The sequence below is a fragment of the Trichoderma gamsii genome (assembly GCF_001481775.2).
Source record: "Trichoderma gamsii strain T6085 chromosome Unknown Scaffold_65.2, whole genome shotgun sequence".
Taxonomy (NCBI): Eukaryota; Fungi; Ascomycota; class Sordariomycetes; order Hypocreales; family Hypocreaceae; genus Trichoderma; species Trichoderma gamsii.
Genome location: NW_020171402.1, coordinates 1 through 26,631, shown reverse-complemented (window position 1 = coordinate 26,631; position 26,631 = coordinate 1). Strand labels below are relative to the sequence as shown.

The 26,631-nt window shown below is 45.9% G+C and overlaps 10 protein-coding genes across 10 annotated transcripts; 5 read left to right on the top strand and 5 right to left on the bottom strand.

The window, feature by feature from the left end:
- Window positions 1-259: 259 nt before the first annotated feature.
- Window positions 260-2,148, bottom strand: TGAM01_v210531 (hypothetical protein; the record flags this gene model as incomplete). The annotated part of the gene is made up of 8 exons (XM_018801094.1): window positions 260-432; window positions 485-673; window positions 726-848; window positions 908-1,034; window positions 1,087-1,458; window positions 1,517-1,633; window positions 1,686-1,832; window positions 1,894-2,148. 8 exons carry the CDS (start codon window positions 2,146-2,148, stop codon window positions 260-262), a joined length of 1,503 nt encoding a protein of 500 aa, XP_018665926.1.
- A 449-nt stretch (window positions 2,149-2,597) lies between these two features.
- Window positions 2,598-3,957, bottom strand: TGAM01_v210530 (hypothetical protein; the record flags this gene model as incomplete). Its single annotated transcript, XM_024550821.1, has 2 exons — window positions 2,598-3,790; window positions 3,855-3,957. The coding sequence occupies 2 exons, from the start codon at window positions 3,955-3,957 to the stop codon at window positions 2,598-2,600; spliced, it is 1,296 nt and encodes a 431-aa protein (XP_024404429.1).
- A 1,053-nt stretch (window positions 3,958-5,010) lies between these two features.
- Window positions 5,011-5,530, top strand: TGAM01_v210529 (methyltransferase; the record flags this gene model as incomplete). Its single annotated transcript, XM_018801092.1, has 4 exons — window positions 5,011-5,139; window positions 5,197-5,217; window positions 5,272-5,353; window positions 5,403-5,530. The coding sequence occupies 4 exons, from the start codon at window positions 5,011-5,013 to the stop codon at window positions 5,528-5,530; spliced, it is 360 nt and encodes a 119-aa protein (XP_018665924.1).
- A 1,134-nt stretch (window positions 5,531-6,664) lies between these two features.
- On the top strand, window positions 6,665-11,032 carry TGAM01_v210528 (hypothetical protein; the record flags this gene model as incomplete). The annotated part of the gene is made up of 1 exon (XM_018801091.1): window positions 6,665-11,032. One exon carries the CDS (start codon window positions 6,665-6,667, stop codon window positions 11,030-11,032), a length of 4,368 nt encoding a protein of 1,455 aa, XP_018665923.1.
- A 1,368-nt stretch (window positions 11,033-12,400) lies between these two features.
- On the top strand, window positions 12,401-13,051 carry TGAM01_v210527 (hypothetical protein; the record flags this gene model as incomplete). Its single annotated transcript, XM_018801090.1, has 1 exon — window positions 12,401-13,051. One exon carries the CDS (start codon window positions 12,401-12,403, stop codon window positions 13,049-13,051), a length of 651 nt encoding a protein of 216 aa, XP_018665922.1.
- Window positions 13,052-16,085: 3,034 nt separating this feature from the next.
- Window positions 16,086-16,935, top strand: TGAM01_v210526 (acetylxylan esterase; the record flags this gene model as incomplete). Its single annotated transcript, XM_018801089.2, has 3 exons — window positions 16,086-16,451; window positions 16,508-16,687; window positions 16,762-16,935. 3 exons carry the CDS (start codon window positions 16,086-16,088, stop codon window positions 16,933-16,935), a joined length of 720 nt encoding a protein of 239 aa, XP_018665921.2.
- Window positions 16,936-17,247: 312 nt separating this feature from the next.
- TGAM01_v210525 (hypothetical protein) lies at window positions 17,248-19,226 on the bottom strand (the record flags this gene model as incomplete). Its single annotated transcript, XM_024550820.1, has 5 exons — window positions 17,248-17,556; window positions 17,620-17,991; window positions 18,054-18,348; window positions 18,398-18,465; window positions 18,564-19,226. 5 exons carry the CDS (start codon window positions 19,224-19,226, stop codon window positions 17,248-17,250), a joined length of 1,707 nt encoding a protein of 568 aa, XP_024404428.1.
- Window positions 19,227-21,935: 2,709 nt separating this feature from the next.
- Window positions 21,936-23,192, top strand: TGAM01_v210524 (hypothetical protein; the record flags this gene model as incomplete). The annotated part of the gene is made up of 1 exon (XM_018801087.1): window positions 21,936-23,192. One exon carries the CDS (start codon window positions 21,936-21,938, stop codon window positions 23,190-23,192), a length of 1,257 nt encoding a protein of 418 aa, XP_018665919.1.
- Window positions 23,193-23,296: 104 nt separating this feature from the next.
- TGAM01_v210523 (hypothetical protein) lies at window positions 23,297-24,367 on the bottom strand (the record flags this gene model as incomplete). The annotated part of the gene is made up of 1 exon (XM_018801086.1): window positions 23,297-24,367. One exon carries the CDS (start codon window positions 24,365-24,367, stop codon window positions 23,297-23,299), a length of 1,071 nt encoding a protein of 356 aa, XP_018665918.1.
- Window positions 24,368-24,970: 603 nt separating this feature from the next.
- On the bottom strand, window positions 24,971-26,077 carry TGAM01_v210522 (hypothetical protein; the record flags this gene model as incomplete). The annotated part of the gene is made up of 1 exon (XM_018801085.1): window positions 24,971-26,077. The coding sequence occupies one exon, from the start codon at window positions 26,075-26,077 to the stop codon at window positions 24,971-24,973; it is 1,107 nt and encodes a 368-aa protein (XP_018665917.1).
- Between the last annotated feature and the right edge of the window lie 554 nt (window positions 26,078-26,631).

Here is a 26,631-nt window from a genome sequence, read left to right as displayed (position 1 = left end):
AGGTGAGCAAGATTGACAGACTTCAATGTCTTAAGAGTGACAACATAGTCGATATGACACAAGTCAGAACTTCGTGGCGGCGTACTATTGAACATTGTTTCAAGACGCGAGCAGTCAATGAATGAAGCGGTTCAAAGTCAAAGTATTTTAACGATGTATACCATGTTTAATTTTGCATGTGCTGATATGGAGGGGGGTGAATGAATGGTGGCCAAGTCCAAATGACAATACTCTCCTCTTCTGGGCACACAATCATTCTTTATGATAGAGAATCCAGATTATTCGGCACAGGGCGAGGTGCAGCCAATGCCTCGTATGCCGCCATGAAACGCAACAGTGACACCTCATCGTTTGCCTTGGCTAGAAAACTCAAGCCGAATGGCCGTCCGTTATATCGCAGTTGTCCGACTGGCGCGGTGGCAATGGGATAGCCTATCGTCGAGGTTAATAACATCAAATGATGAGATACAGAGGCTCTATTTACCTGCTGCAGCGGCGTGTATACAGAGTGAACTATCACCAGGAGCCACAATGATATTTAATCCTTGAGCGTCGAAAGCGTTGTTGATGATTTGCTGTCCAACAGGCCGGAATCTGCTCTTCAAGGACTCAATCTTCTCTGGCTTATCGTTGAAAGTGAGAGACTTTTCAAGGTCGTTTTGCTCCGTATATGCTATGGTTGTCATTATTAGCGACTGAATAGACTTGAGGCTGGCATAACTCACGAGGGGGCAAAGCTTTCTCGCTATTCTCTCGATTAAATTCAACAATGTCTTCGACGCTCTTCACGGGACATTCGTCAAACGAATCGATGAATCGGGGCATGCATACGTTTTTGAATTCCCAGACTAGCGACATTGAATCAGTCAACGCCACCATTCACATTATGCGGTGGCATTAGACTTACAAGCGATTGGCATAATGGCGGGCTCTCCGTCCACAGTCAAGCCTTCGACGCCTCCAATCTCGGCGGGATACTTCAAGGTACATCCGCTCTTCTTGAGGAGTTCAACGACTGCTTCGTATTCTTCTACCTGGATAATAGTTAGTATTACACGCGGTAAATTAAGGATGGCCTCCGCTTACCATTTGCTCTGCCGTTCCTTCATGCTGTGGACACATTTCTTCGTTTATTGTCCACGCGCGAGGATCGAGGAATCCGACAGACAGCCCTTCCCAAGTCCCAAGCTTGGTAGTATCAAAAGTGCGCTTTAACAAGATTTCAGCCATCAATCGTACGTCTGCGGCACTTTTTGCCATTGGCCCCACGCAATCAAAAAACTCTGATAAGGCATATACACCGGTTGTGTCCAAGGCGCCATCTGTCAGTTTGAGAGCGTACAGGCCGGAGCGAGTCGATGGAGTGACGATTGATCCAATTGTTTCTGTTCCCATCGCCAGAGGACTGAAGCCGGCGGCTACAGCGACGGCGGAACCGGTGGAAGACCCCCCTGGAGCCTAGTAGACATGAGCATACTCAATTACATATCTCACAATCTTTAGCGGTAATACTGACCGAGTGCCCTATTAAAGTCTCGTTTTCTTCTATCTCGCCCACATAAGGAGACAGCGTCTGGCCACCGTGGCTTGACCAACCCGACATGATGGTTGTCATTTTCATGCCGGCGAATTCCTGCCATGGTGTCGTGTTAGCCAAGTACAATGATGGCTAGATGGTATCTCACCGTCATGTTGCCCTTTCCCAAGATAATCAGACCTGCATCTATGAGCAATTGCGCGATTGCAGAGTTCTTTGCTCCTTTGGCTCCGACAAAGGCCCATGATCCCAAGGTAGTGCTCATGCCCAGATCATCATCAGTTATGAAGCTATCCTACAAACAAAATTAGTTCTTGTCGACATCATACATGATGCGCGTTTGCGATTATATCAACCTTGAGGACAATAGGAATCCCGTGAAATGCGCTACGAATTCTGCCACCCTTGCGCTCCTCATCCAGCGCTGCGGCGGCGCTCAACACCTTCTCTCGAGGCGCAGCGGAAATGAGGGCGTTGAGGAATGGCTCATGGCGATCAATCTGTTCAAAGTATTGCTGCACAATTTCCACGCTGGTGAGTTTGTTTTCCGCTAGGAGGCGCTGCAGGTCCACAGCGTTTGTAGTCAGGACGTTGAATGATGAGCCAGACATTTTGTCAGCCTTGTTTCGACAAATGATGAGAAAGATCAAGGAAATAAGGAATAAATTGATGTCGCTGTTACGAAGCTCAAGTGAGGATGGGTGCAAACATATATAGGCGTCTCGCTATTTGTATGCCTAGGTAGGTAAGTACATGTAGATGACAGTAAGCGTGTATCTATTTTCTGTGGCCTCGAGATGAAATTCGGTTGCCTGAAAAGAGAGTACGCAATTTCACGCTTTTCCCTTCCATCTATGAGACAAAAGTTCCAAGTGCAATTTTTAGGCAGACTTTAATCGCAGGATTCTTTGGGATGCGGGGTTCAAATTGCGCACATTGGCGCTACAAAATAAACGAAAATAATGTTATCAGTAAATCTAGCTTGAATATTATACGGATAGCGTACATGTCTATCTAATATCTTCATCCAGAGTTAAACCATTTGCTACATGTTAAAATCTTATGGCTCTACCTCTGTCACACTGGGCATGCCCTCTTCTGAAGGCTTATCTCCAGCACGCGCGGTTGGCGTGGTAGAGCCTTCATCCTCACCATTAGAAACAGCTTCAGCTGTGACACCTGCTTCCTGAGAGCCATCTGCAGCAGCTTCCTTTCCTTTCGGCTCCCTCTCGAGATCGCTTTGCTTCTTCTTCGACCCACCGAAGCCCCATAAATCAGGAAGCCAGAACACCATGAGAGTCCCATATGGAATCACCACCAACGCACCAATCGCCGCGGCGATTCCGTAGCCCAGAATCTTTGCCCCAAGCACCACATCTTTGAACATGCCCACCAGAAAAGATGCCAGCACGAGGGCGCCTAATGTGAACGTGATGCCTGATATCGTCATCCAGATAACAGGACGCAGTATGGCTTTGTACCAGTGGTATTTGAAGAGCCTGCTCTCCAGCTCCTTCATCGAAGAAAATAAAAGCATAACCGTTACCAAAAGTGCAACCCCCGCCCCAAGGAGGACCACGACGCCGAAGAAATCGTACAGCAGCTCGCCCAAGTCTTTGAAGCGCGATTGCATGCTAAGGACGCCGGCTGATAGGGACAGCGGTAGAAAAATTGTGGCTAGAAGAGTCAGCATCTGGACGTTTCCCGACTGGTTCATGTCTTTGGACAGTCGGAGTAGCTGGAGATTGTGCTCCAGATCGTCTGACAATCTACTGAGACGCGTCATGATGTCCTTGCTGCAGCCCCGGATCTCAGTACCCAGAACTGCCAGGTTTTCCACATCCTGCATTTTACTGTCCTCCAGGGCTAAGACAACGTCAAGTAGCGACTCGGTGGTAGTCGTCAGTTCAGCACCAACGCTTGCGAATTGCCTATAGAGATGAGAGTCCGTCATGATGGCCTTCAAATTCCAGCGCCGTAGCTCGACCTCTCGAGAGTCAAACATAAACATGCGAGGGGCGGCATAATCCTTTGTGAAGCTCTGTAAGAAGTCCGAAAATAGATTCAGGTTGGCATGGTGGAGTTGGAGGAGAACGATTTGCTCGAGATTACGGCTCGTCCTTTGCGGGCGATATATTTCCCCGAGTTGTTTGAATTCTGCTAAGAACCGCTCTGTGGGGGCTAAAGAAAGCGACTTGTGTCTGATCTTGATGTCAACTGAATTGGCGCAATACGTGCCGCATACAATGAATGCTGAAACCTATCAGCTACCTCATAGAAGCAAGCCAGACATGCGAGAAAGATGGCTTTTGTATACCTCTTAGTACTCCGTCATGGTTGCTCTCCAGTTGCAGCCTTCTAACAGTCCGACTCCAGAGCAAATCCGAGTGCCCAAGAAGTTCGGCCAATTCTTTTTTCATATATCGAATGACTTTCGATGACTGAAAAGGGGCAGATTCGAAAATGTGATATCCCTCTAGTATGCACCAAGGTGTCGGGTTGGCGTCCCTCCACTGACGGGTGGCTGCTCGGAACCCCGTGGCGGAGTTTTCCACTATTTCGGGCGATGATTTGAACTTATTTCTTGCTATCAAACGCCCAGCGATACGGGTAATGCCGCTTTGGTACTAATCCAGGTGTTCGACGCGAATCATATCCTCTGATAATCCTACAGGGTCAATCTGGATTTTAATAACTGAGGATTCAGGTTGCATCTCTTCCCGGGAGTCTTGAGGGAAACTGAGTCCCATCAAGGCGCGAAAGATGAGAGAATCCATATTTCCCTTTGGTGGTAGAAGAACTCTACTGTACCCAGTGTATAGTTTAGGGAAACAAAGGCTCTCAATCGGTGATGAAAAGTTGAGGGTTGAAAATTGATATTTGCGAGTGGGGTTAGATTGCGAGAGACGGTCATCCTAAAGCAACGCGCTCTTACAATGCCTGGAAATATAGCTAATGCAATAATCCTAGCAGGTACCCTTATATTGCGTAGTGTCAACTTCAGATGCCTTTTAACCACCAGAAAGAAACTAATTACTTGCCGATCACACAGAATACTTAATCGGGCGGTGCTTAAAAGCACGAGAAAGCTCTAAACCTTGGTTGTAGTAAAGCGAAACCTGTTCTGCATAACAGCCATCAGCTTGAGAGGCGATGGTTTAATGGGTTAACTCTACCATATCCAACTAGACAACGTTGACAAATTATCTTCTTTTCTAAATCAAGAGAACGCATATTCTTTATTAAAAGCGAAACCAACGGGCAATGATCTTTCGCAGTCATTGCAAGCCTCCCCGCGTCTCCTTCCCTTTTTGGCCTAACTTAATGGAAGCCACATTGGTGCCTACGGGCTGAACTTTTGACTCACAGCGAGAAGTCGAAGACGCATGTTCTGATATCAGCATTTAAATCTTCGAGGCCTGCTCCCAATCTAGACTTTCCAATGCGATTGTTCAATCGGTAGAAGCGCAATCATGTCCAGCAAATCTATTCAAAATGAAGAGGACCCATTCGAGATTTACGATCTCGACTCTGGGCTGAAACTGCTGCGGGAGTACAGCGGAATCTCCAACGAAGATGTAAAATCCCATGTTGATTTAATTGTACGTCGCAAGCATATGTTACCCTCCATTAATACTGATTCAGCTAACATTTAATAGCAAACCAAAGCCCTACAGGTGGTAAGACGGCCTTATTGCCCCATGCTCCAGATCATCATCACTAACCTGTTTTAGCGACCTTACCCATGCATTAGTCGGTACCGTTTCTTGGACCTGATCATGAAATACGGATGTGTATCAAGAAGTCTTGGAGCGAGTAAAAAATGGGGGAAAATTCCTGGATCTTGGCTGCTGCTTCGGTCAAGAAATTCGCCAACTTGTTCACGACGGCGCGCCTTCTGTCAATACATACGGCTCTGATCTTTGGGGCGACTTTCTGTCCATCGGCTACGAACTATTCAAGGACAAGACAGGCTACAAACTACATTTATAGCGGCGGATATCTTTGACGATTCTTCTCCGCTTGTACAATTGACTGGAAAGATGAACATCATCTACGTTGGCGATTTTTTCCACCTTTTTAGTCTTGAGGAGCAGGAGAAAGCTGCAATTAGAGTCGCCCAGTTACTGGCTGCACAGCCTGGCTCTCTAATCATTGGGAGGCAATCAGGCAGCGAGACTGCGGGGGAATATTCGCGGGCTGGTATTATGAGTGGGAAAAAGCACTTTGGGCATAATGCTCAGAGTTGGAAAGAGTTGTGGGAACGCATTGGCGAGAAAAGTAGAACTGCATGGTCGGCAGAAGTGGAGTTATGCCCCGAGTTCAAGTTCAAGTCCATACCGGAACAGACGTCGAGCGAAGTTCAGCGTCTGATGAGTGCCAAGGGGCTGAGATATACAATCAGGCGGGTGTAAAGCTGCTGTGACGGAAACGGCTGTGGATCATTGTAATTAATTGATGGGCATAGCATTATTGATGATCACATTCTAGTATACTCGTTTCATAAATGATAGTAGCTGTCAGCGAGTTAATGAATAAAAGGAAAAGTCATCCGGCACCCTATTACAGCACCCCAGCTATAGCTAAATAAGGCAGCTAGATCATTCATCCATTATCTAAAGATTTTAGATGTATTAGCAGCAGCAGTAGCAGCAGTAGCAGCCTATCCATCCTGTGTATAGCCAGAGTGCTGGATAATAGAACCGGAGTGCTGGATATATGCAGGTAACTGTTCCAAATACTGCTTGTGAACTTGTTTGAATTGGCGCGGTTTTAATTCGCTGGTAGGATAATTCCGCCCAAGCTTATCGCTAATTGTAGTTTGTACTCTTGACACCTCAGCGAGGAATACATTGGTCGCGACAATAGAAGCAATACGATTGGTACAAAATAAAGGCTGAGCTGCTGCATGGGACTCAGCCCGTTAGGCTGACTCCTACCCTGCCACCTCATTGCTTTTGCCATACGCGCCCCTCTATTTGTCTAGCAGCATCATTTGTATCCTAACATTCTCTTCATGAACTTTTCAATGCGCAGGTTGTATCTTATACATGCAAGTATCACTAATTGAAAGCTCTAACGCCATTGAACACCGCACCGCGCCGAATCTAAGCTACGAAAGACAAGATGTTGAAGAGGGGCTTCGATTCAAACGGCGATGGCCCAAATCATCGGAAAAGAAGCAAGACTGAAGGCGACTCTAAAAATAATGGCACAAGATCAACGCCAACTAACAAGTATACTGTCGGATGGATTTGTGCCATCAGTACCGAGCGAACCGCCGCGACTGCTTTCCTCGACGAGAAATTTGACGCGCGAGAATACAATCTGCCCGACGACGACAATAACGATTATACGTTGGGTCGAATTGGTGAACACTATGTCGCCATAACAGCCTTACCAGAATATGGCACTGATACGGCGGCGGCTGTTGCAAAGGACATGATGCGCAGTTTTCCAACCATCAAAATTCGTCTCATGGTTGGCATTGGTGGCGGCGCACCAACCGCAAAACACGACATTCGTTTGGGCGACATTGTAGTCAGCGTTCCCTATAACGGGAAAAGTGGCGTATTGCAGTATGACTTTGGCAAAACGATGCAAAATCAGGAGTTCCAGATGACGAGGGTCTTGAACCAGCCTCCGCAGAATCTGCTGTCGGCAGTCCATGGTCTCCGCACAGATTACGAGACCCAAGGCCATCTGCTTGAGGAAGAGATAGAAAGCACTCTTCAAAGACTGCCCCGACTACGAGAGACATATCAACGTCCAAATCAGAACTCGGATAGGCTTTACAAAAGCGATGCGATACATCCTCGACATCATGATGGAAGCTGCTCAATAGCATGTGGCGATGCTGCATCAAGCATAGTGCCACGGACTAAACGGCCTGCAGACAAGAATATTACAATACATTATGGCCTGGTTGCTTCCGCAAATCAGGTCATGAAGGACGCTACCACTCGAGATAAGCTGGCGCTGGAAAACGAAGTCTTGTGCTTCGAAATGGAAGCTGCTGGACTTATGAACGATTTTTCATGCCTAGTAATCCGCGGAATATGCGACTACTCGGATTCGCATAAAAACAAGAATTGGCAAGGGTATGCAGCAATGGCAGCAGCCGCATATGCAAAAGATCTGCTCAATCGACTTCGCCCAATCTATTTGGAACCCCCTCGTATCATACCCGACGTCTTGGAAAGTGAGCATTATGTAGAAGAATACCGAACACTCCGCACCAATCAGCCGGGCATGTTGAAGTCTTTATCTTTCGAACAAATGGGAGCCCGCCATTTAACAATAAAAACTGCTCATGCAAAAACCTGTAAATGGCTACTCGACAATCAAGCATATCTAGACTGGCTGGATCCCAGTAAACTAGACTTGCACCACGGTTTTCTATGGATTAAAGGAAAAGCAGGAATTGGTAAATCAACATTGATGAAGTTCGCCCTTACCAATGCTCAAAAGAAGATGAAGGATAAAAAAATCATCTCCTTTTATTTCAACGCGCGAGGCGGAGATATGGAGAAATGTACCATTGGCATGTATCGATCGCTGTTATTGCAACTTTTTGAAGAACTTCCGAAACTTCAAAGCGTTTTGAAATCTTTTCCTTTGGCAGCAACTAGAGAAGATTACGCTTGGAACCTTCAAGAGTTGAAATCTTTATTCGAAGAAGCCATACGCAATATCAAGGGCGATGAACTGGTGTGCTTCATCGATGCGCTAGATGAATGTGACGAGGACGAAATCCGGGATATGATATCCTTTTTCCAGAATGTTGGTGAATTCACGACTTCCAACGACATTAAGTTTCTGGTCTGCTTCTCAAGCAGGCACTATCCTCACATATCCAAGAAAAACGCACAGCCTCTCCTACTCGAAGGGCAAGAAGGGCATAATCAAGACATTAGCAACTACCTCCACAGCGAATTAAAGATTGGAAAAAGCAAACTTGCTGAAGATATTCGTACCAAGGTTCAGAAGAAATCAGCTGGTATCTTTATGTGGGTTATCTTAGTGGTTGAGATTCTGAACAAGGAATATGACGGCGGTCGTATACATAAGCTGCGACAGCGACTTGATGACATTCCTGAGGATCTACACCAGCTCTTTCGGGATATTCTAACTCGGGACAATTATCACAGAGATGAGCTGCTTTTGTGCATCCAATGGTTATTGTTTTCGCGACAGCCATTAAAGCCTGAAGAACTCTATTTTGCTGTTCTTTCCTGCCCTGGACCTGAAAGCGTTGACAGGTGGAATGTTGACGAAATTTCCATTGACGATATAAAGAAATTTATTCTGAGTACTTCAAAGGGACTTGCTGAAGTCACTAAAGCCAAGAGTCCAACTGTTCAATTTATCCATGAATCTGTTAAAGACTTTTTGCTAAAGGAGAAAGGACTGAAAGACATCTGCAACGATTTTGGCGAGGAATTTAAAAGAAGGAGCCACAGGCAGTTGGAACAACTCTGTGTTGACTATCTTAATAGCCGATTTCAACAGTTCAAACTTCCCAATTCACTTCCTAGCGCAAAGTCTATCCGAGCAAAAAACCTTCGTCAAGAGCTTCGACAAGAATTTCCATTTCTCAATTATGCTGTGCAAAACGTTTTATATCATGCGAATGCAGCGGAGATGGACCAAGACGAGCAAGAGGACTTCTTTAAGACGTTGAACTTTGATAATTGGATCACACTCAACAATGTATTTGAAATATTCGAAAGTCGCTGGCTTGATCGAAGGGTTACTCAATTATATGTCCTGGCAATACATAATGCGGGAAATCTAATTCGACACCATTCATCAAGGCGATCCTGCTTTGAGACCGAAACCAGTCGTTATGGCCTACCAATGCTTGCAGCATTAGTTGCAAATAGCTATGATGCGGTCGGGGCATTTCTAGAAGTTCATGCTCAAGCAGCGTTATCAGAGGACCATCCGAATGCATCTATGCTCCACCAGTTATACAAAGAATACCTTCAGAATTCGAATAAACGAAAATGGGATTCAAAAGCATTCCGATTTTCTAAACGAAACTGTTTTCTTACTTATCTAGCAGAATATGGTGATGCCATACTTACAGATTTTTTGCTCAATTACACCGACGTTGATGTTAACCTGCGGGACAAATCGGGAGATACAGCAGTTCAAGCGGCAGCAAGAAATGGGAATGACGCTGTCCTCCAACTTCTACTTAAGCATGATGCTCATATTAACGTAAAAGATGCATACGGCGAATTGCCACATCACAACGCAGCTATCGGGGGACATGACTCCACTGTGAGGTTACTTCTAGAGGCCGGTGCCGATATTTCGGTAAAAGACGGGAAAAATAGATCACCGATACATTGCGCGGCTGTCTGGGGAAATACAGCTGTTGTTGAGTTGCTTCTTAAAGCTGGCGCGGGTATTGGAGAAAAAAACAGAGATGGCGAATCGCTGCTATTTATAGCGGCTCGCAAAGGCTATGAACCTATTGTTAGAATGCTTCTGGACAATGGCGCAGATGTCAATGAAAAGAATAAGAATGAGGAATCGGTGCTATGGGCAGCAGCTCAAAAGGGAAACAGAGCTATTTTTGAAATGCTTCTAGAAGCTGGCGCCGATGCTAATGTAAAGGACAGAAAGGGGAGATCGCTGCTTTATCATGCGGTTAAAAAAGGGATTGAAGATGTTGCCGAATTATTGCTGGGTATTACTGGCGCGGATATTGGTAGTGAAAGAGAAAATGACGAGTCACTACTGCACGTGGCAGCCCAGAGGGGATTTGGGACCGTTGTTAAATCCCTAATCAGCGCAGGTGCAAATACTGGAGATAAGTTTCAAGGTTCATTGCCACTCCATGTGGTGACAAGTCGTCAAGATTACTTCTTGGATGAATGGAACGAAAGTCGCCACAACGCTTTGACTGAGTTGCTGCTCAAGGACAGGGCGAGCATCAACGAGCGGGATAGTCGTGGCTTGACGCCGCTGCATTGCGCATTGAAAGAGTACTCATCCGGCCGTTATTGGAAAGCAGCTATTAATCTTTTGATACAAAGCGACGCAGACATCAATGCACAAACTCAATATGGGGAAACGCCGCTGCATTTCGCAGTACGGCGAGGATATGGAATAGCGGTCAAGCTACTTCTTGAAGCCGGCGCTGGTATTGAGATAAGGGACAATCATGGTAGAACGCCGCTGCATCAGGCCTGTATGTGGCGTAGAACCGAAGAAATAGGATTGTTACTTGGAAATAGCGCGGATATTGAGGCTAAAGATGAAGAAGGGGAGATGCCGCTACATAAAGCAGCGCGTAAGAATCCAGAGTCAGTTAAGGTGCTGATTGAAAATAATGCAAACCCGCAGGCGAAGAATAACGATGGTCTCACTGCACTGGAGATAGCACGAAATCGGTTGACATATAATACCCAGCAACTTCCAGAGATCCGAAAAATTATGGACTTGTTAGAGGCGGCGGCGCTAAAGTGGCCCAGTGTATAGTATTTGATAATTTTAATGAACACTCGAACGAATAGTGTAACTGAGCTTTTATCATATGAATATACTAAATGTTTAGTTTAATATTAAATTTGTATACAAATGGCCGGAGACAGCTCCCCAAGATACGACCTCATAGAGGTGTGATATCTGGTAAGCTTTAAATCTCACTGATATTTATTTCCACGATATTACAAATATCGCTATCTTAGCAGAGAATAAAGGTCATGATGGGCGGAATGGACTTCATTTTCAGCCAAGCCTTGTCTCAGTATCATTGTCATCCTTGAGTTTCCTACCGCGGAAGATCTACAGTAACCTATAGAAGAATTAACCGACATAATAATAGTGCGAATAGATTAAATAAATCTCTTATTATTATCAACCAAGTATTCAATAATCGTAGAGACATGATTGGCATATTAGGCAGGACAGTGAATAGAAGGGCGCTCATTGAATAACTCGCAAACATTTTGGTGTAAAAGTTTTATTAGGAAATAAAGGATAGTCTATTAGAAATGAATAACGCAAATATCTTCAATGATCGGTGTTAACTTATAATTATATTTTTTGTCATATGAGTGTTACTAACCTCTGTTCACGCTACTTCTCTGAAACCTGTCTCTTTCCATAAACGGGGATTATAAAGCTACCGGTATCGCGACAGATTGATTATTCTCTTTCTCCGAAACCTTAGGAGCTTATTAGCCCTATCTATGTAAAACTTCCACAACTTCATCTGCTGCTATCACATTATTTGGACAATTTAACGTGATCTGCTTATGTTCTTATACCAAACAATAAAAGTATACCTAGCTGTATATCAGTTTGCCCCACCTTCGTATCGCATTTTCTTGCCACAGCCCTTTTTTCAGCAAGCCAAAATAAGCGTTACCGACCACTGGAGATCAGTGCAAGTTTTTGCGTGCGGATTTCTGATTTCTATTGGGTGGCAAACACAGAGCCTGGCTTATAGCGTGCAAGCGTATTTTATCGCAAAAACTTGCCCTGCACTATCTCGCAAACAATAGAACACTGATGGAAGCCCATTTGTTTCGTCGCTTATGATTGATCAAAGTTCAAATTTAAGTCATAAGTTGTTAACCTATTTCTCACAGTTCCGCAGCAACAATTAAAAATCATTGACTCAGGAGAATATCGACAATGGCTTACAAAACGCTACCTGACAAATTGAAACAACATCTACAGCTGTTCTACAATACTTGAAAGCTGTATAAATGATGCGGATGCCGGCGAAGATGAGATCTGGATCAGCATCATCGCAAATACAATTTGTAAAGAACTGCATAGCATTCTCTGAAGTCGTTTTATTCTATCGCATCCCTTATACCACCTCCAAAATATCCAACAATGTCGTCCACCTTAGCTTCCCAGCTGTCTGCTACCGCTGAAAGCATCAGCAAGAACGTGGCTGCTCCGGTGGTCTCAGCTCTCAATGAATCAATTGCTGGATTGCAAGCTACTTTCGATATCAACTCGACGATTCAAGTCGGAGCTTCTCTCCCAACTTTCAAGCTGCCTAATGCTCTCGGCAACGAAGTGACTAGCGAGAGCCTTCTCGCCAAAGGCCCGGTTCTAATCACTCTCTACCGTGGAGACTGGTGCCCCTTTTGCAACTTGGCTCTGCGCTCTTTGCAGCTACATCTGGACGAATTTCGTGCCAAAGGCGTGACCGTGGTGGCCATCTCTCCCGAGCTGCCCAACACTTCTCTATCTGCTACGGAGAAGAATGAACTCAAGTTTGAGGTTTTGTCGGACGTTGGCAACAAGTTCGCCAGGCAGCTTGGAATCGTGTGGGATCAGCCCAAGTCTGTTAACAGTGTATTCGAATCCTTCAAAATTGATTTGAAGGAAAGGAATGGAGACGATTCAATGGCTCTGCCCATTCCGACAACTCTTCTGGTGGATGCAAAAGGGGTTGTGCGGAACATCCACATTGACCCTGATTACAGGCAGAGACTGGAGACTACCACTGCACTTGCGTGGGTAGATGCTCTGTAGATCAATGGTATAATAGCAACTATCAGAACTATCAAGGTCTGTGCTAGTTGGCTTGTCCGCACATTTACATTCGCCATAGCAAGCATAAAGGTTCGGCATCATTATAGTTGCAATAGTGTTATCGAATCAAGTGTGATCAAGTTTGCAATTATTTCTTTTACCAACCAACAGTCTAGTTGCACCTTCGGTGCTTAAAAGACATCTATATCCAGCTGCGAAGTTCATCTTGTGCCCTCTGAGTGACTTAGCTATATATTCTCCTACGATGTTGATTGTTCTGCTGCAATGCTTAGTACACGTATACTAGGTATCACGGCTTCGTCGCCGAACTCAGCGTCCTTAGTACGACGCTATATTCAGTCTTATCTCGCAGTTCATATTGAGTAATTAAATTGTAATATTAGCTATTAAATCATGTTAGAAACTCAGCCAACTCCATTTATGAGTGTGATATCATTGCATTGTACCCTGCATTCTAAGCATTCCACTCATCTACCAATTCTGCTTCAAATGCCCCAATAACTAGAGGTAGACAACCAAATTCATCTGTGCATCACGATGCAAAATGCTTGCAAGCCAAATACTAACCCGTGAAGTGTGTTGAGCAATATCGCAGCAAGCAAGAAACGAAAGGAAATAAGAGATTCATCTCACAGCCATGAGCACACAACCTCGATGCTGCGCACGTTGTTCTTCTCTTGCCTTTACTATCTCCTTTTCTCTAACTAGTAATAAAATTTGAGGGGTTCTAGTATTGTTATTTCAAGTGTGTATGCATCTGCATATCGCAGTCTCTGCTTTTGTCTCTTCCTTGAGCAGAAGCAAGCCTCCAAGCTAAGCATTGAGATTGCTGAACGCAGCCAAGTATACGTAAGTTGTTACCACACTTTAAGCCTGCAGAACTAAAACAGAACGCCGAACCGAGAAAGAGATTCATTCAATAACTTCAAGTAAAACATAATTATGAGTACGAAGCTCAGGTAAGGATATTGATTCAAGCCAAAGTTCTGAGGCTAGGGAACAAAAAAAGAATTTGAAGGGTATTGAACCCAACCCGATTCGAACGGATAACCTTCAGGAGATTCCTAGCTGGAATCTGACGCGCTACCGTTGCGCCATGGGTCCTGTTGAAATGCTTCGAAAAACAAAAGCACTATAAACCCTAGCGCATAGCTCGTCGTTTCCTACATGTAGGTACCTCAGGTTGAGGCCATGGAACATGGAGCATCATGATGAAGACCAGCCTCATGTTTCTCGATATAGATGACATAAAACTTTGGGAACTGTCAAGTGGTAAGGTTTTTATTGAACAATAATGCGACTCGCTTGGTCTTCTTGATGTATGCACTTGTGCCTATGACAGCCTCCTTTCCAGTACCACACTGAGATTTCTTCATGTCTCTATGTGCAGATTAATTACGGATGCGCCCGGGTATTGTAAATATGTGAAGATATGTGTGAATGTGCAATTAGAAGAAACCGAAGTTCCCGCCCAGTGTAGAGAGGTCACCTCCTTAAGCACACTGATTTCTCTCTGCAAGAGATGGCGACCAAATTTCGCTAAAGCATGAGAGCCTAAACTTCCTCAATCAGGTATACCATGTCAATGGCGTGGAAAAGGTGTTGGGTAACATTCTCGTCAAGTTTCAAGAAAGAGGTTTAGAATCTAGTGGTAGCTCGAAGTTGTACTATTGAAATAACAAGACAATGATTGAATGTTGAAGTCAGCCTCTTCGCCGCCATGATCTCGAAATCTGTTATGTGTGCCTTTCCAACAGCAAGAGAAAAAAAGCATCCGACACCACTTACAGCAAGTCTGCGTGGTGTCCCTTTGCCATCTACCATTCATGTTGCGGTAAGAGAATTGCCTAAACTTGTCAAATGCCGGTTCAATGGCATTACTACAATCGGTTAACCTTAACCATTGCGCTTCGTCCCGAAGCATCCACAACAACTCCAGAGGCGCTGGCAGTGCATAGTAATAGTCTGTAGCGCACTAATGCCGGCTCATTCGAACCTTAAGTCGGCCATCGGAGGGTCGAGAATTGCGCTGCAGATCTGGGGTGCGTCCGGCTAAGTAGGCGTAGATTAGCCTGCCAACCACGCATCTCGAATAAAGTGCCAAGCCTGCCGACATGTCGCATCGCGGTGGCCCGTCGTTGCTTCTATGAGCAAAAGCGTCCGCTTTCAGTGTGGGGTTGAAGCCTTTCAGCCAACCCGCCTTCGGCATATTTAGCAAGACCTGCATGGTGTGGCCTACATTAGACAATAAGGTTTTGGATGCTGAAGCATTGGAGTTGATGCGCAAATGAATAAACGGATGTTTGTCTATCTCGCTGTCGCGTTATACGGCAATACTACAGGTTTCCAAGCCAGTACGCCGGGCAGCAATCATAATCCATAGTGGCGATGTTGTTGATTACAACAGCTATCAAGAAGATTTTCACCGTGAAACGCTGAACTAGGCAATCTTTGCAATATAATGCTGTGTACGTAGACTAGTAGGTGCATGAGCACGGCAGAAAGCGGATATTGCTTCAAAAGAAAGCAAAGTTGGCTGTCGGCTCCTCGGTCCAAAGGGAAGATTCGCAGGACATCATTGACGTATGTTTCTATATTTAAATTATCGCAACTTAAGATATGATCATCACTCGTATACGTATTACAACCAGTATGTAAGAATGCTTTAAAAACCCAGTGCCAATCGGGATACGCAGCTGCAATGAGACTTAATTTAGCCTAATTCTAGATGCACGAGTAAAGATGAGTGCCTGGAGGAAAGGAATACAACGACAACTAGAACAGATTAGGCCTTTGACACGGAGTGAGCTGACAATGATGAGAAAATCCTGAATGAAGTGTATAACTTTACATACAGATGGTTTGGGGGGTTCTGCTTAGACTCACGATACATACCTATGCTATATAACCTCCTGCTTGCCCCAGAAGGCTTGTTCTTTTTAAAGAGTCAGCATCTTACACTATATCGACCTCGTACCATTAGCCTCTATAGCCACTCTTTAAAAGGGAAAAAATGCCTTCAATTAGAAACACCATCACTTTTTTGTTAGGCCAGGCTCTTCTTGCCACGAGCAGCCCGGTTGATGTTGAGAAGGTTGAGAAGCGTCAATGCCCAGGAATTCACGTCTTTGGTGCTCGTGAGACCACAGTAGGACCAGGATACGGCTCATCTGCTACAGTTGTAAACCTGGTCGTCTCGGCTCACCCTGGAACCACATCCGAGGCCATCAACTACCCAGCCTGTGGCGGTCAGGCTTCTTGCGGCGGCATCAGCTATGCCAACTCTGTTGTCCAAGGTATCAACGCCGTTGTCACGGCCGTGAACAACTTCCACAACTCTTGCCCAAACACCAAGTTGGTCTTGGTCGGATACTCGCAGGTCTGTACCTCTCTCACACTGTTAGCTGCTTCAAATACTGACAAACAATGTAACAGGGTGGTCAAATCTTTGACGACGCGCTTTGCGGTGGAGGCGATCCTGCCGAGGGATATGGTAACACTGCTGTTCCCTTGTCTTCGGGAGCTGTATCTGCTATCAAGGCCGCAATCTTCATGGGCGACCCGCGAAACATTCACGGACTGCCGTATAATGTGGGAACCTGTGCTACTCAGGGCGTAAGTAATCTGTGGTTACGAAATAGATCATGGTTTATAGATGATTGACTTCTAACTTTATTATCCTTTACTAGTTCGATCCCCGCCCAGCTGGCTTCAATTGCCCCAGCGCATCCAAGATCAAGTCGTACTGTGATGCCTCAGACCCATACTGCTGCAACGGAAACAACCCTGCCACTCACCAAGGCTACGGCCAGGAGTACGGCCAACAAGCCCTCTCTTTCATCAACAGCAAGCTCTCATCATAAGTCATGTAAACCATTGGCAGCATAGTACCGCAGTCATGTAATGGGTTGTTGGATTTGGTCATCGAGGGCTTCGTATCGCAGAAGGTAGTACCTAGGTAATAGTTCAATAAGACATTCTTCTGCAATTATCAGGACATACTCCTCCCGATGGTATGGTAAAGGTAGTAGATATAGTAGAAGGAGTAGATATAGTAAAATAGTAGATTTACTCAACCAGTGTGATACAAATTCTGTTTGCTTGCGAGACTTTGCTATGTACAGTAATATTTACAATTCGTTCCAAGTATTTACACGAAAAACTTCGCTCAACCACTAAAAGATATTGGGATCCGGACAGGCATTGAGCCCATCCATCATGTTAAACTCCCTCTCCACAGTATGTGTGCTGTTTGAAGCAATCAAATCGTAGGTTCGCATATAAGTATGGGCAAAGTTGTTGGGATCATCAGGAGTGGCTCCGGTAACAATAGTCGCATTGTACAGGGTGTAGCCTGATCCTTCGATGGGGCCGACTTTGGCAAAATCAAGAGGTATCGAGCCAACGGTTGGCGTAAAAGAGTTGAGAGGAGTTGGTACGTGGACTATCGCCTTTAGTGAATCGAGTTTGGAGTCATCACGGATCTAAATTAGTGTTATTAGCTTTAGTGGGCAGATAACTTGTAATCATGAGCAGGGGAGGCTTACCGCAACAGTCAAGTTCATCAGCCCGTTGTAAATTGTTTCAGAACATGACAGCTTTGGCTGCGTGACGATCGTATCATCAAACGGAAATCCTTGGCCACCATTCTTGTACATGGTGCTGTTGGTGACCCCGCTGCTGGTATCGACAACCTCTACGTCAAATCCAGAAACGCCCTGGGTGATGGGGATCACCGTCGAGAACTGGTACCACCAAAACGTAAGAGGAGGGTTTCCGTAGAGGACATGAGCTGAAGCGGCTGAAGCTATGCTTTTGCTAACGGTGCCAGCACCCGGATCTGAGCGGCTCTCTCCAGAACGAGGATGGAAGTGGATTTTGACTGTGCGATTTGGGTTGGCGGTTACGGGGCCAGTAAGCTGTTTGATCTCCATTAGCGTTTGTCTTGTGTTTCCTGTATGAATGGAAGAAAAAGACGTACTCTGATATAGCCAGACATGGTCATCGTTCCATTCGAGTTAATAGTGGCAAACAGCTGGGAAGGCTTTACGGCAATGGGCTGGATTGGATCCGTAAGAGCTACGCCTTTGGGAACGGTATTGATCATTCGTTCGAGGAGTGTTGTGCAGGTTTGGAAGAAGTAAGAGGGAGAATCAGCCATTTTCCCAATCTCTTTTCCTCCGTCAGAGTTGAAGATTCTGGCATCGGAGTTGGTGGTCTCATTGTGACCAAACGCTAGCGGATTCTGCGTAATATTGTTCACGAACTGAACAGCACTGACTTTCAGTTAGTTGAGGTCGTGCAAAGGAATAAATCTCATCTTACACAGTGTTATCAAACCCGGTGAACCCCGTGTTAGTTGTGTCGAATGTCTGCGTGTTCTGGTCCGTCGCCTGTGCAAAATGGTCAGCCCACTCAAAGTTCTTGTATAGCTAGCTCTTCGTACAGGTATATATAACAACCAGGCTCTACTATCCACATGGTGACTTACTGCATTATTAACGACTGGGACAATCTCGGGAAAATCCACGCCATGAACACCTCCGAGGGTATGGCCACATGCCACCAGTCCAATCATCTCCTGTGGCGTGAATCCTTGTCTCTGGAAATTGGTGATGTGCTCGTCCAAAGGCTCCTCTGGCTTGGGCACACCTGTCGCACCAGGCCCTGTAGCATCAACTCTGCCCGCTCGAAAAGGAATCTCAACGCTTCCATTTGAGCATCCATTCGCAGCAAACACTGCGCCCAAGGCGATCAAGTCTGCCATGGATGAACGAGGTGTGAGAAACGCGGCTAGATTCACAAGCGTCTCGTTGAATCCAATACCGGGATTCTCATCGCGGTTCACCTCAAACCCAATGGACGCGTCGAGACCTCCAATTCCGGTCACGACATCCGCAGTTGCCATATCATGGTATGCTGTTCGCAGCCACTCCGCAGCTCCATTGCGGCCAGTGCCAAAAGGGACCTTGTCGCAGGGAACGATAAAGGTCGCTGGCGAGTTGCCAGATCCAAATCCCTGCTGCTCATAGAGCATAGACTCGAGCAAGTCAGTCTTAGCATTGGGCCAGATATACTCACTCTCAGCATAGGCAGAGCCGGCCACCAAGCCGAGCTTGGTGATGGCAGAGAGGACGCGGTTGGATAGCACCATTGTACCCAATTCGAAGCGCGATACACTATCGAAATTTACAGATTGCACGAGCGTATAAGCTTAATAGCTTTAGGGGTCCCCAATAAGGGGAGAGCATCATATATACAAGCATATTCAACTTTAATCGACATGATTCGGGACTGGAGCCGGGAGTAACGTTGAACTCATTCTTGGTGCGTCCCATATTCTTGGCCAAAACGCGCCCCTGGTTTTTGTTGGTCACTATCCCTGGATTTTGATCACCTTCCCATTGAGGTCTAAAGGCGCGCTGAACGAAAATTTTCAAGAAGTGAAGGCGCAAATGGGGATTTTAAGTGCAAAGGAAGATGATGTGCAGGCGCATGTAAATAATGCCCTCGACGCTATTGGATGCCCTGGCGTAGTGGTCAGCTTGATTATATACTACAGTAAAAATGCAAGGATAAATGCTAACGACCTGCCTATAATTTTTATTAAAGGGCCGTAGGCACGTTATAAACAAGCAGTTGACTTAACAAGTATAGTTGAGTGAGATTTTAGCATACATGTACAAGGAGACTCCGAAGTCTCCTGTACTACCTAAAGCAATTTAAAGTCCGATTCCTGCTGCCTTGTGCAAAATCCATCGCCCATTTTGGGACGCATCGAACCATATTAGTGCGAAAGCCCCTGGCTATCAGACTCGGCTAACGTTACCAGGCATGTAAAGCTGACTCTCTTAAATACCCAAACAGTATAGGGCCGAGAAGCGACGGCAATATGTATGGTGTATTGCTATACCAGTCACATGGAGACCTCACGTCTATTTCGGCGATGCAAACTAACAATGATTCAGACGTAGACTGTATTGGAGATGATGTACTTAGCAAACAGAATATATTGTTGATGCTGAGAATCCATCGCCCGTTTTTGGACGTGCCGAGCCAGATCGTACTATTAACTCGTGCAATAGGTTCAAGATAGCTTCTGTTTCCACCAAGCCTAGGAAGAGGCAAAAGAAGTACTTGAGGTAAAGTTACACATAATGAAAATGTAAAATGCCAAACAGCAAATGGTTTCTATTGCCTCTAGTACATGGTTCAATACAGAGCGCATCTACCCGATTGGAATATGATGAAACATTCCTTGAGGAAGTCAAAGTATGATCTGGCCCATGCGAAGATAATAAAATATTCCATAGTAAGTAAGCAAAGAGACGAGCGACTCCATTGAATAGCGAAAAAGCAGAACGTGGTTGGCGGCGGTGGCTGTCCATGGTATCTTGGTCTCTCTAGTAACCTTGGCTCATAGAGTTGACTCGATCAAGGCATGTAAGAGAAACTTTGCTCGCGTCGGCGTTCCCCACGCTATTCTCCGGCCTTGGTCTCTTTTCCGACTGTGCTGAGTGACTTGTATATGGAGATGTCAGCCTTTGAAGTTGATCCAAGTTGACTTCAGGGCCTTTTCCTTCATGTTTATCTCCTTTTCGGTCTGGGCGTGCTGGGTCTGTAGCTTCTGTATCTCTTCCTGTAGCTTCTGTGTCTCTTCCTGTATCTTCTGTGTCTCTTCTAGTATCATCCCTAGCTCTTCCGCCTCAGCCGCACGCTTCTTCAACATCTCTTCCTCCTCAGCTCCCCCTTTTTTGACTTTTCAATCAATATCTGGAACATATTCCAAGACGATTCAAGAGTTTCTCGATCATCAGGTTGCTCTTGCCCAATAGCGATGGCGGCGCTCGCCTGGTTGCGCAATTTATCGGCCAGCTTGCTCGTCTTGGGACTCATGTTCATCTCCTCCCGCAACTTGCCGATAGATTCAATAACTTGGGCTTCCAGGCGTGCCGGTTTTGGTGATTTGCTCGGGTCCGCTGGTGAAGTCATGGTTGTTAAAGGCTCAAAAAGTTGTAGCCGAAATGGTCAAAGGTGTGGTGCTTTGGTGCAGGTGCAACACGCAACAGGAGAATATGCGGATGATCCTAGGATATATATAATCGCTGAACTTTAAACTTTTCGATATGAGGTTGTTTTCCGAAAGTCTATAACGTGTAAGTAGGTATTCTCCCTGTTGGAAGGATTGGGTTTCAAAGTTTGGCTTTGCGTTGGCGGAGTGGTGGCTACTTAACCTTTTGAAATGCTACTTCTGCTACTTCTGCTATTGCTTCTTAGGAATTGCACAATTGATTCAACTGAGCGATAGAAGCATTGGAATGGGGCACGCTGGCGAGAATGAGCAACTGGACATGGAGATTCATAGTCTATCGAGATCAAAAGAGCTCCGTTGAGCCTTTAATCACTGAGCACTGGTGTCTATTATTGCTGTTTTGGCAAAGAGTAGTGAATTGAATTGGAGTACGCAAATGTTCCAAGAACAGAGGATGCACATGAGTCTGTGTCGCTTTAGTTCAAATGATCAGAAGCTTAATTGTAATGGTCAATGCTTGCTGAGGTTTATCTTGCGTCGTCGCTAAATTGAAGAGGACACCTGTCAGTGTAATATCTGGTTCCTTAAATTTTGTACGTTAGTGACATAATAAAGCAACTGGGAATACCTGCGTGGCGCAAACAGGCTTCCAAGTAATGAGGAGCCAATTACACGCATCTCTCATAAACACCCCGCCCGTCTGCCCCTCATCTTGGGCAGCAACAACACATCGTTAATTAACCAAGCTCGCCAGCTTCAAGCTGTTGAACGGATAAGTATCTCCATCGCGGAGACAGCAAGAGACCAGGGACATACGCTTACAGACCCAAGATGTCGCAAACAACCGCTCTTGCATCCGAGGGCAAGTTTGCGTATGGCAATGGCGTCTTCTTCGCGGAAGCATCCAACCGCAGTCAACACCGTCGAGCCAGTAAAGAGGAATTGGTCGCACATTTTGCGTCTGGAAGCGACAAAGACCACACCGCGCATTGGTTCGAGGCGCAACTCATCCATCATGGGCTCCAGCCTTCCAAGGTGAAGTCTGTAGCGCGCATGCGGCTTTTTGATGCCGTCCGACAAGGGACTTTGTCTGTGCCTCCGCCCATCAAAGATTTGGAGAAGAAGCTGAAGAAAGAGTGGACGAAGCGCGAGAGGGAAGATAGGAAGAAAGCAACAAAGGGGCTTGAAGCCGTAGCTGCATCGCAGGCTGGGCCCTCGCGAAAGGCTACGACTGGGAAGAGGAAAGCTGATGTTACCGTCAACGTAACGATCAATACAAACTTGCCAGCTCCTACTCCAGCCAAGAAAGCCAAAACATCTAAATCATCGGAGAAGGGCTCTGCTCCAGCACGCCAATATGCAACAAAGCAAACTGCTCGCCGTGGCAGCACTTCACGAGCATCGAGCCGCCCAGAACCCGCCTCACGCACTGCACCAGCTCCCGTCCCCCGAGTGAGACAAACTGCGAGACGCAGTCGTCCATTCACTCCGCGGGGACGTATCCAGTCCTCGTACCAAGGCGGTGGATATAGCGATTATACGGACCCCTTCGACGAGCCACCTCCGCCATATGAAGATAGCTACGAAGATGAAGATAGCCAAGAAGAGAGACATCGCCCCGTCCAAAGAGCAAGCCTCACACCTCTTGGTCTTCTGAATGGCCGCTACGATATCAGTTCCCGTTCCGTTGATGAGGAGTGGCCCCAGTATGCATCAGGACTCGATCTTGTGCTTACTATAGCTGGTTCTAGCCTATGGGGGAAATTTGACCTAGGTATCATCGAAGGGGTGCTGTATTTTGAAGAACGACCTCGCAAATCGTCGCTGGATGCAGTGCAGTTTTCTTGGCGTGGTCGTGAGGCCGAAGGGCCCATTTCTTACGATGATAGAAGGAACAGGGGCTGGATCAAATTTCTTGGCGGCGGTCACATCGAAGGATGGATTGACCATCTAGATATCTACTTTGAAGGTGATCGAATGGCGGGCCAAGGGACTCGAAGCGAGGTTGAGGCGAGGAGCATGCAGAATGAGTGGAATGGATACACGGAAGACGAATATGAGCAAGAGAGTCGAGCGCGCTGGGGATAATCTGACTTGCCACGCTATTCTGCTACAGAGCCTGGTATCAATATTCTAATCTATGGGCGATTCTCATTGCCACACGCCAACATCTCTTGTCAATTTGCTTCCATCTACCAGTTTCCAAATTCGTCCTTTGAAACATCCATTGCAGTCTGCTTGATCTTCTCCATGAGTAGGCTGGGAAGCACCCCGATTTGACCTGATCGCGTTCCCAAAGCCTTGGCACTGGATTCCAGAAATCGATGCTCGAAAGTATCCCACACTCTCTGATCCGCCGTAGCCGACTGACCAGGCTGAGGATAACATGGGTCATTGCCCCAAAACGCGTTGCAGGCTTGTTCGATGCCGCTTTTGTCAAGCGTCAAGTCCCTGCACAAGTCAAAGTCCAGTATCCACATGGTATGCGGACCTAATATGCCGGTATTATGAGGGTACGCATCCTGAGGTGATTTCCGGTGGTGTTGGCAGCAGATGCTCGGTGGACTTCGCGGCCGAGCAAGCACAAACTTGACATCATTTCCATCTACTCTTGCAACCCAGTGCATGAAAGCAAGAGCATCTGCCATGACAATTGCGTATTCACAGGGATCAAGGCCCAACTTTTCCATCTGATCCAAGTGCAGTGGGAAGTTTTGAAGGCTGAAAGCTCGCGGGCGCTTCCACTTTTTCTGTTCTGCTGTATCATTCTTAGGATTGCGATACCTTCGACGGCGTAGATATGGTCGAATAAGACAATGTTCGTTGGTCAAGTTGTTCATGACTCTCTTTTCATCTATATCAGAACTGAATTTCCGTATGAGCAGTCTCCGAGTAGAGACTGGAAACGGTATGATCTTCTCGCTAACAATAGCATTGCGTCTTGTATATGTGTCGTGTAATCTTGGTAGGATGTCGTTCCATACTGCACTGTTCTGCGCATCTAGGAAGCCGAAAGAGCGAGGGATGTCGAATGGAAGACAGCCCAGCGCAGATGCTCTAAGGAGTTTTTGATGAATTTGTAACTCATGAGAAAGTGACCGACCAGTGCTGCTGTTTTCTTGTTTCATGGCCAGATGGCTATGTCCGCTGCAACCTAAGCAAGGAGCCGCCCAGACTGTTCCACAGTTGCCTTGGCCTATTTTGTCTAGTTGAGTCGTGTCATGCGCAACAGACAGCTCTTTGATGTTCGGTAGCGTATCCATGGTGTGTGAATGTACTGGGTATAGCTGCTGAAAGACATCCGATTGTATGAGCAGTCTGGGATCGATACGAAGAGGCTGGAATGACTGACGCCCAAGTATTGGCTGCGTAACGATGGCTCTAGCTGCGACGTATGGTTTAAATTTTGGAGGTAGAGAAACAAGCATTTTGTTAACAAAGAGTTGTCCCAGCGACAGCCTGCGCGACCAAGCGAGCGCTCGCCATCGCCCGTTGGCAGGGGCGCCTTGCGATGCAGGTTGAGCTTCGTTGAACCATATTATAATAGACATCATATCATATTTACCAAGTTAGATTGTGTTGCCAATGCTGAGAAGGTACTGCGCTTTTTCGATGTGTAAAGCGATATCAATGAGAGAGTCCTCTATGGCTTTCAACCGCTCGGCCGCGCTGAATAACAATAACAAGCATTAGTTCGACTATGCGTAGGTACTATGTCCCTTGCATCATTTTACAGAAGCAGCTATTCACTTTGAAACTCAGAGCTACATGCGTGAAATCTGCCGACTTAAAGATAATCAAGTTTATGTATACAACGCTATCGAAACCAAAAACGAGTTTTGTGGCAGTTTAGGCTACAGGATTGCTCATTCGTTCTCCTCGCATGCTAGAATCCTGACATCACTGCTAACACGGTATCGAAATCCCATCATTTCACCATCTTCGCAAAGCTCACAAAAGTCAGCCGAGCTAAATTTCTCCTCATAATGGCGGAGCATGTGTTCGGGCTCGACACCTCCAAGCATATCATCGAGTTCAGCCAAGAAGTCAAGTGCAGACCATTTTTTGGTGGAGTCATACTCTTTCTTTGACCTTTTGTCAACTTCGACGAATTTTCGGTCATTTGCATAGAACGTCATGTGTTCACGCCAAGGTGAACGGGGGCGATCCTTTCCAAGGCCACGTTTCAGGGGGTCTCGTTTTAGGCCGTAATCGATGAGCCAAATTGGATCATCCCGGTAGCCCCAAGCTTTTGATTCCAGGATATAGCGAATAAAGAGACCTCGGGAGCTTTTCTCCTCAAAGTAAGCGCGAAAATCTTGAGGACAGGATACCACCATAAGGTCGTCGCACCAGCTCGAATCATACTCAAACGCCATGTTTTTGATGCCATGTAAGCCCGTATCGAGATTTACCATACAAATATCTTCCGTGAGAAAGATATCTTTCCGATAGTATCCTATAGTAAGCGGATTGAGCGGTTGGATGCATAAAAGATCTCGATTGGGACGGATGGAAAAGCGCCAGTCTTCATCTCTCCGCGGGAAGATAAATGGGACGCAAGCATCGACATCAGGATCGGAGGAATGTTCGCCTTTGCTGTCTTCCAGAAGCTTTGCCGCCCAGTATTCCATCTTATAACGGTCTTCGATAATTTTCCGAGATTCGTTGCATGCGCTCCACATACCAAAATCCCAAAGATAGGAAGACGGATTGTTGTTGGTCCAAGAATGACTGACGCCAAATTTTGGTGCAGCGAGGTAGTAAGTCTCGCCGTGATTGCGTTTGCAGCGGGATCCCAGATCACACTGGACTCTCAGATTCGCAAGCTCGTCGCCATCTTCTTTGAAGTTCGTCACCGAGAAGAAATGAACACCGGGACGAGAAGCGTTGCTCGGCCGCAAAGCATATTTCCAGATTTTGAGTCTGATCTCAGTTGGAAGAGAGATGAACTGATGGAATTCTGATTCCATTTCGTGCGATATGCACCAATCAATAAACTTGGGCTGACTTGGAGGTACTCTGTCGGGTAGAGAAAACAGTATTGGTTGAGCAAAAACAGTAATGGTTGAGCGAGAAGTTGCAAGAGCCCACCGCTGTTATATATAGAGACTCTAGTATCCACAAGCGCCACGCAACTATGCAATGACTCTTACATCCATCATGTGGATAGCCATTTGGTAGTTACCTAGTAGCTGGCTCATGAGGCTTAACAAGTACCTCAAACTCAACTCTAAGCGATCAATAAGCTTTCCACGCTATACAAGTGAGAAATAAGAAGAAATAGGGAATTCCATGGCCATCAACATAGCTCTGATCCTTCATGTACTAAGTACTGCTTGATCAAGTATAATAATTATAATTACATCTACTACAAAAAGAGTAAAGACAGTAGACATAAGTAGATATAGTAGATATAGTAGATATAGTAGATATAGTAGATATAGTAGATATAGTAGATATAGTAGATATAGTAGATATAGTAGATATAGTAGATATAGTAGATATAGTAGATATAGTAGATATA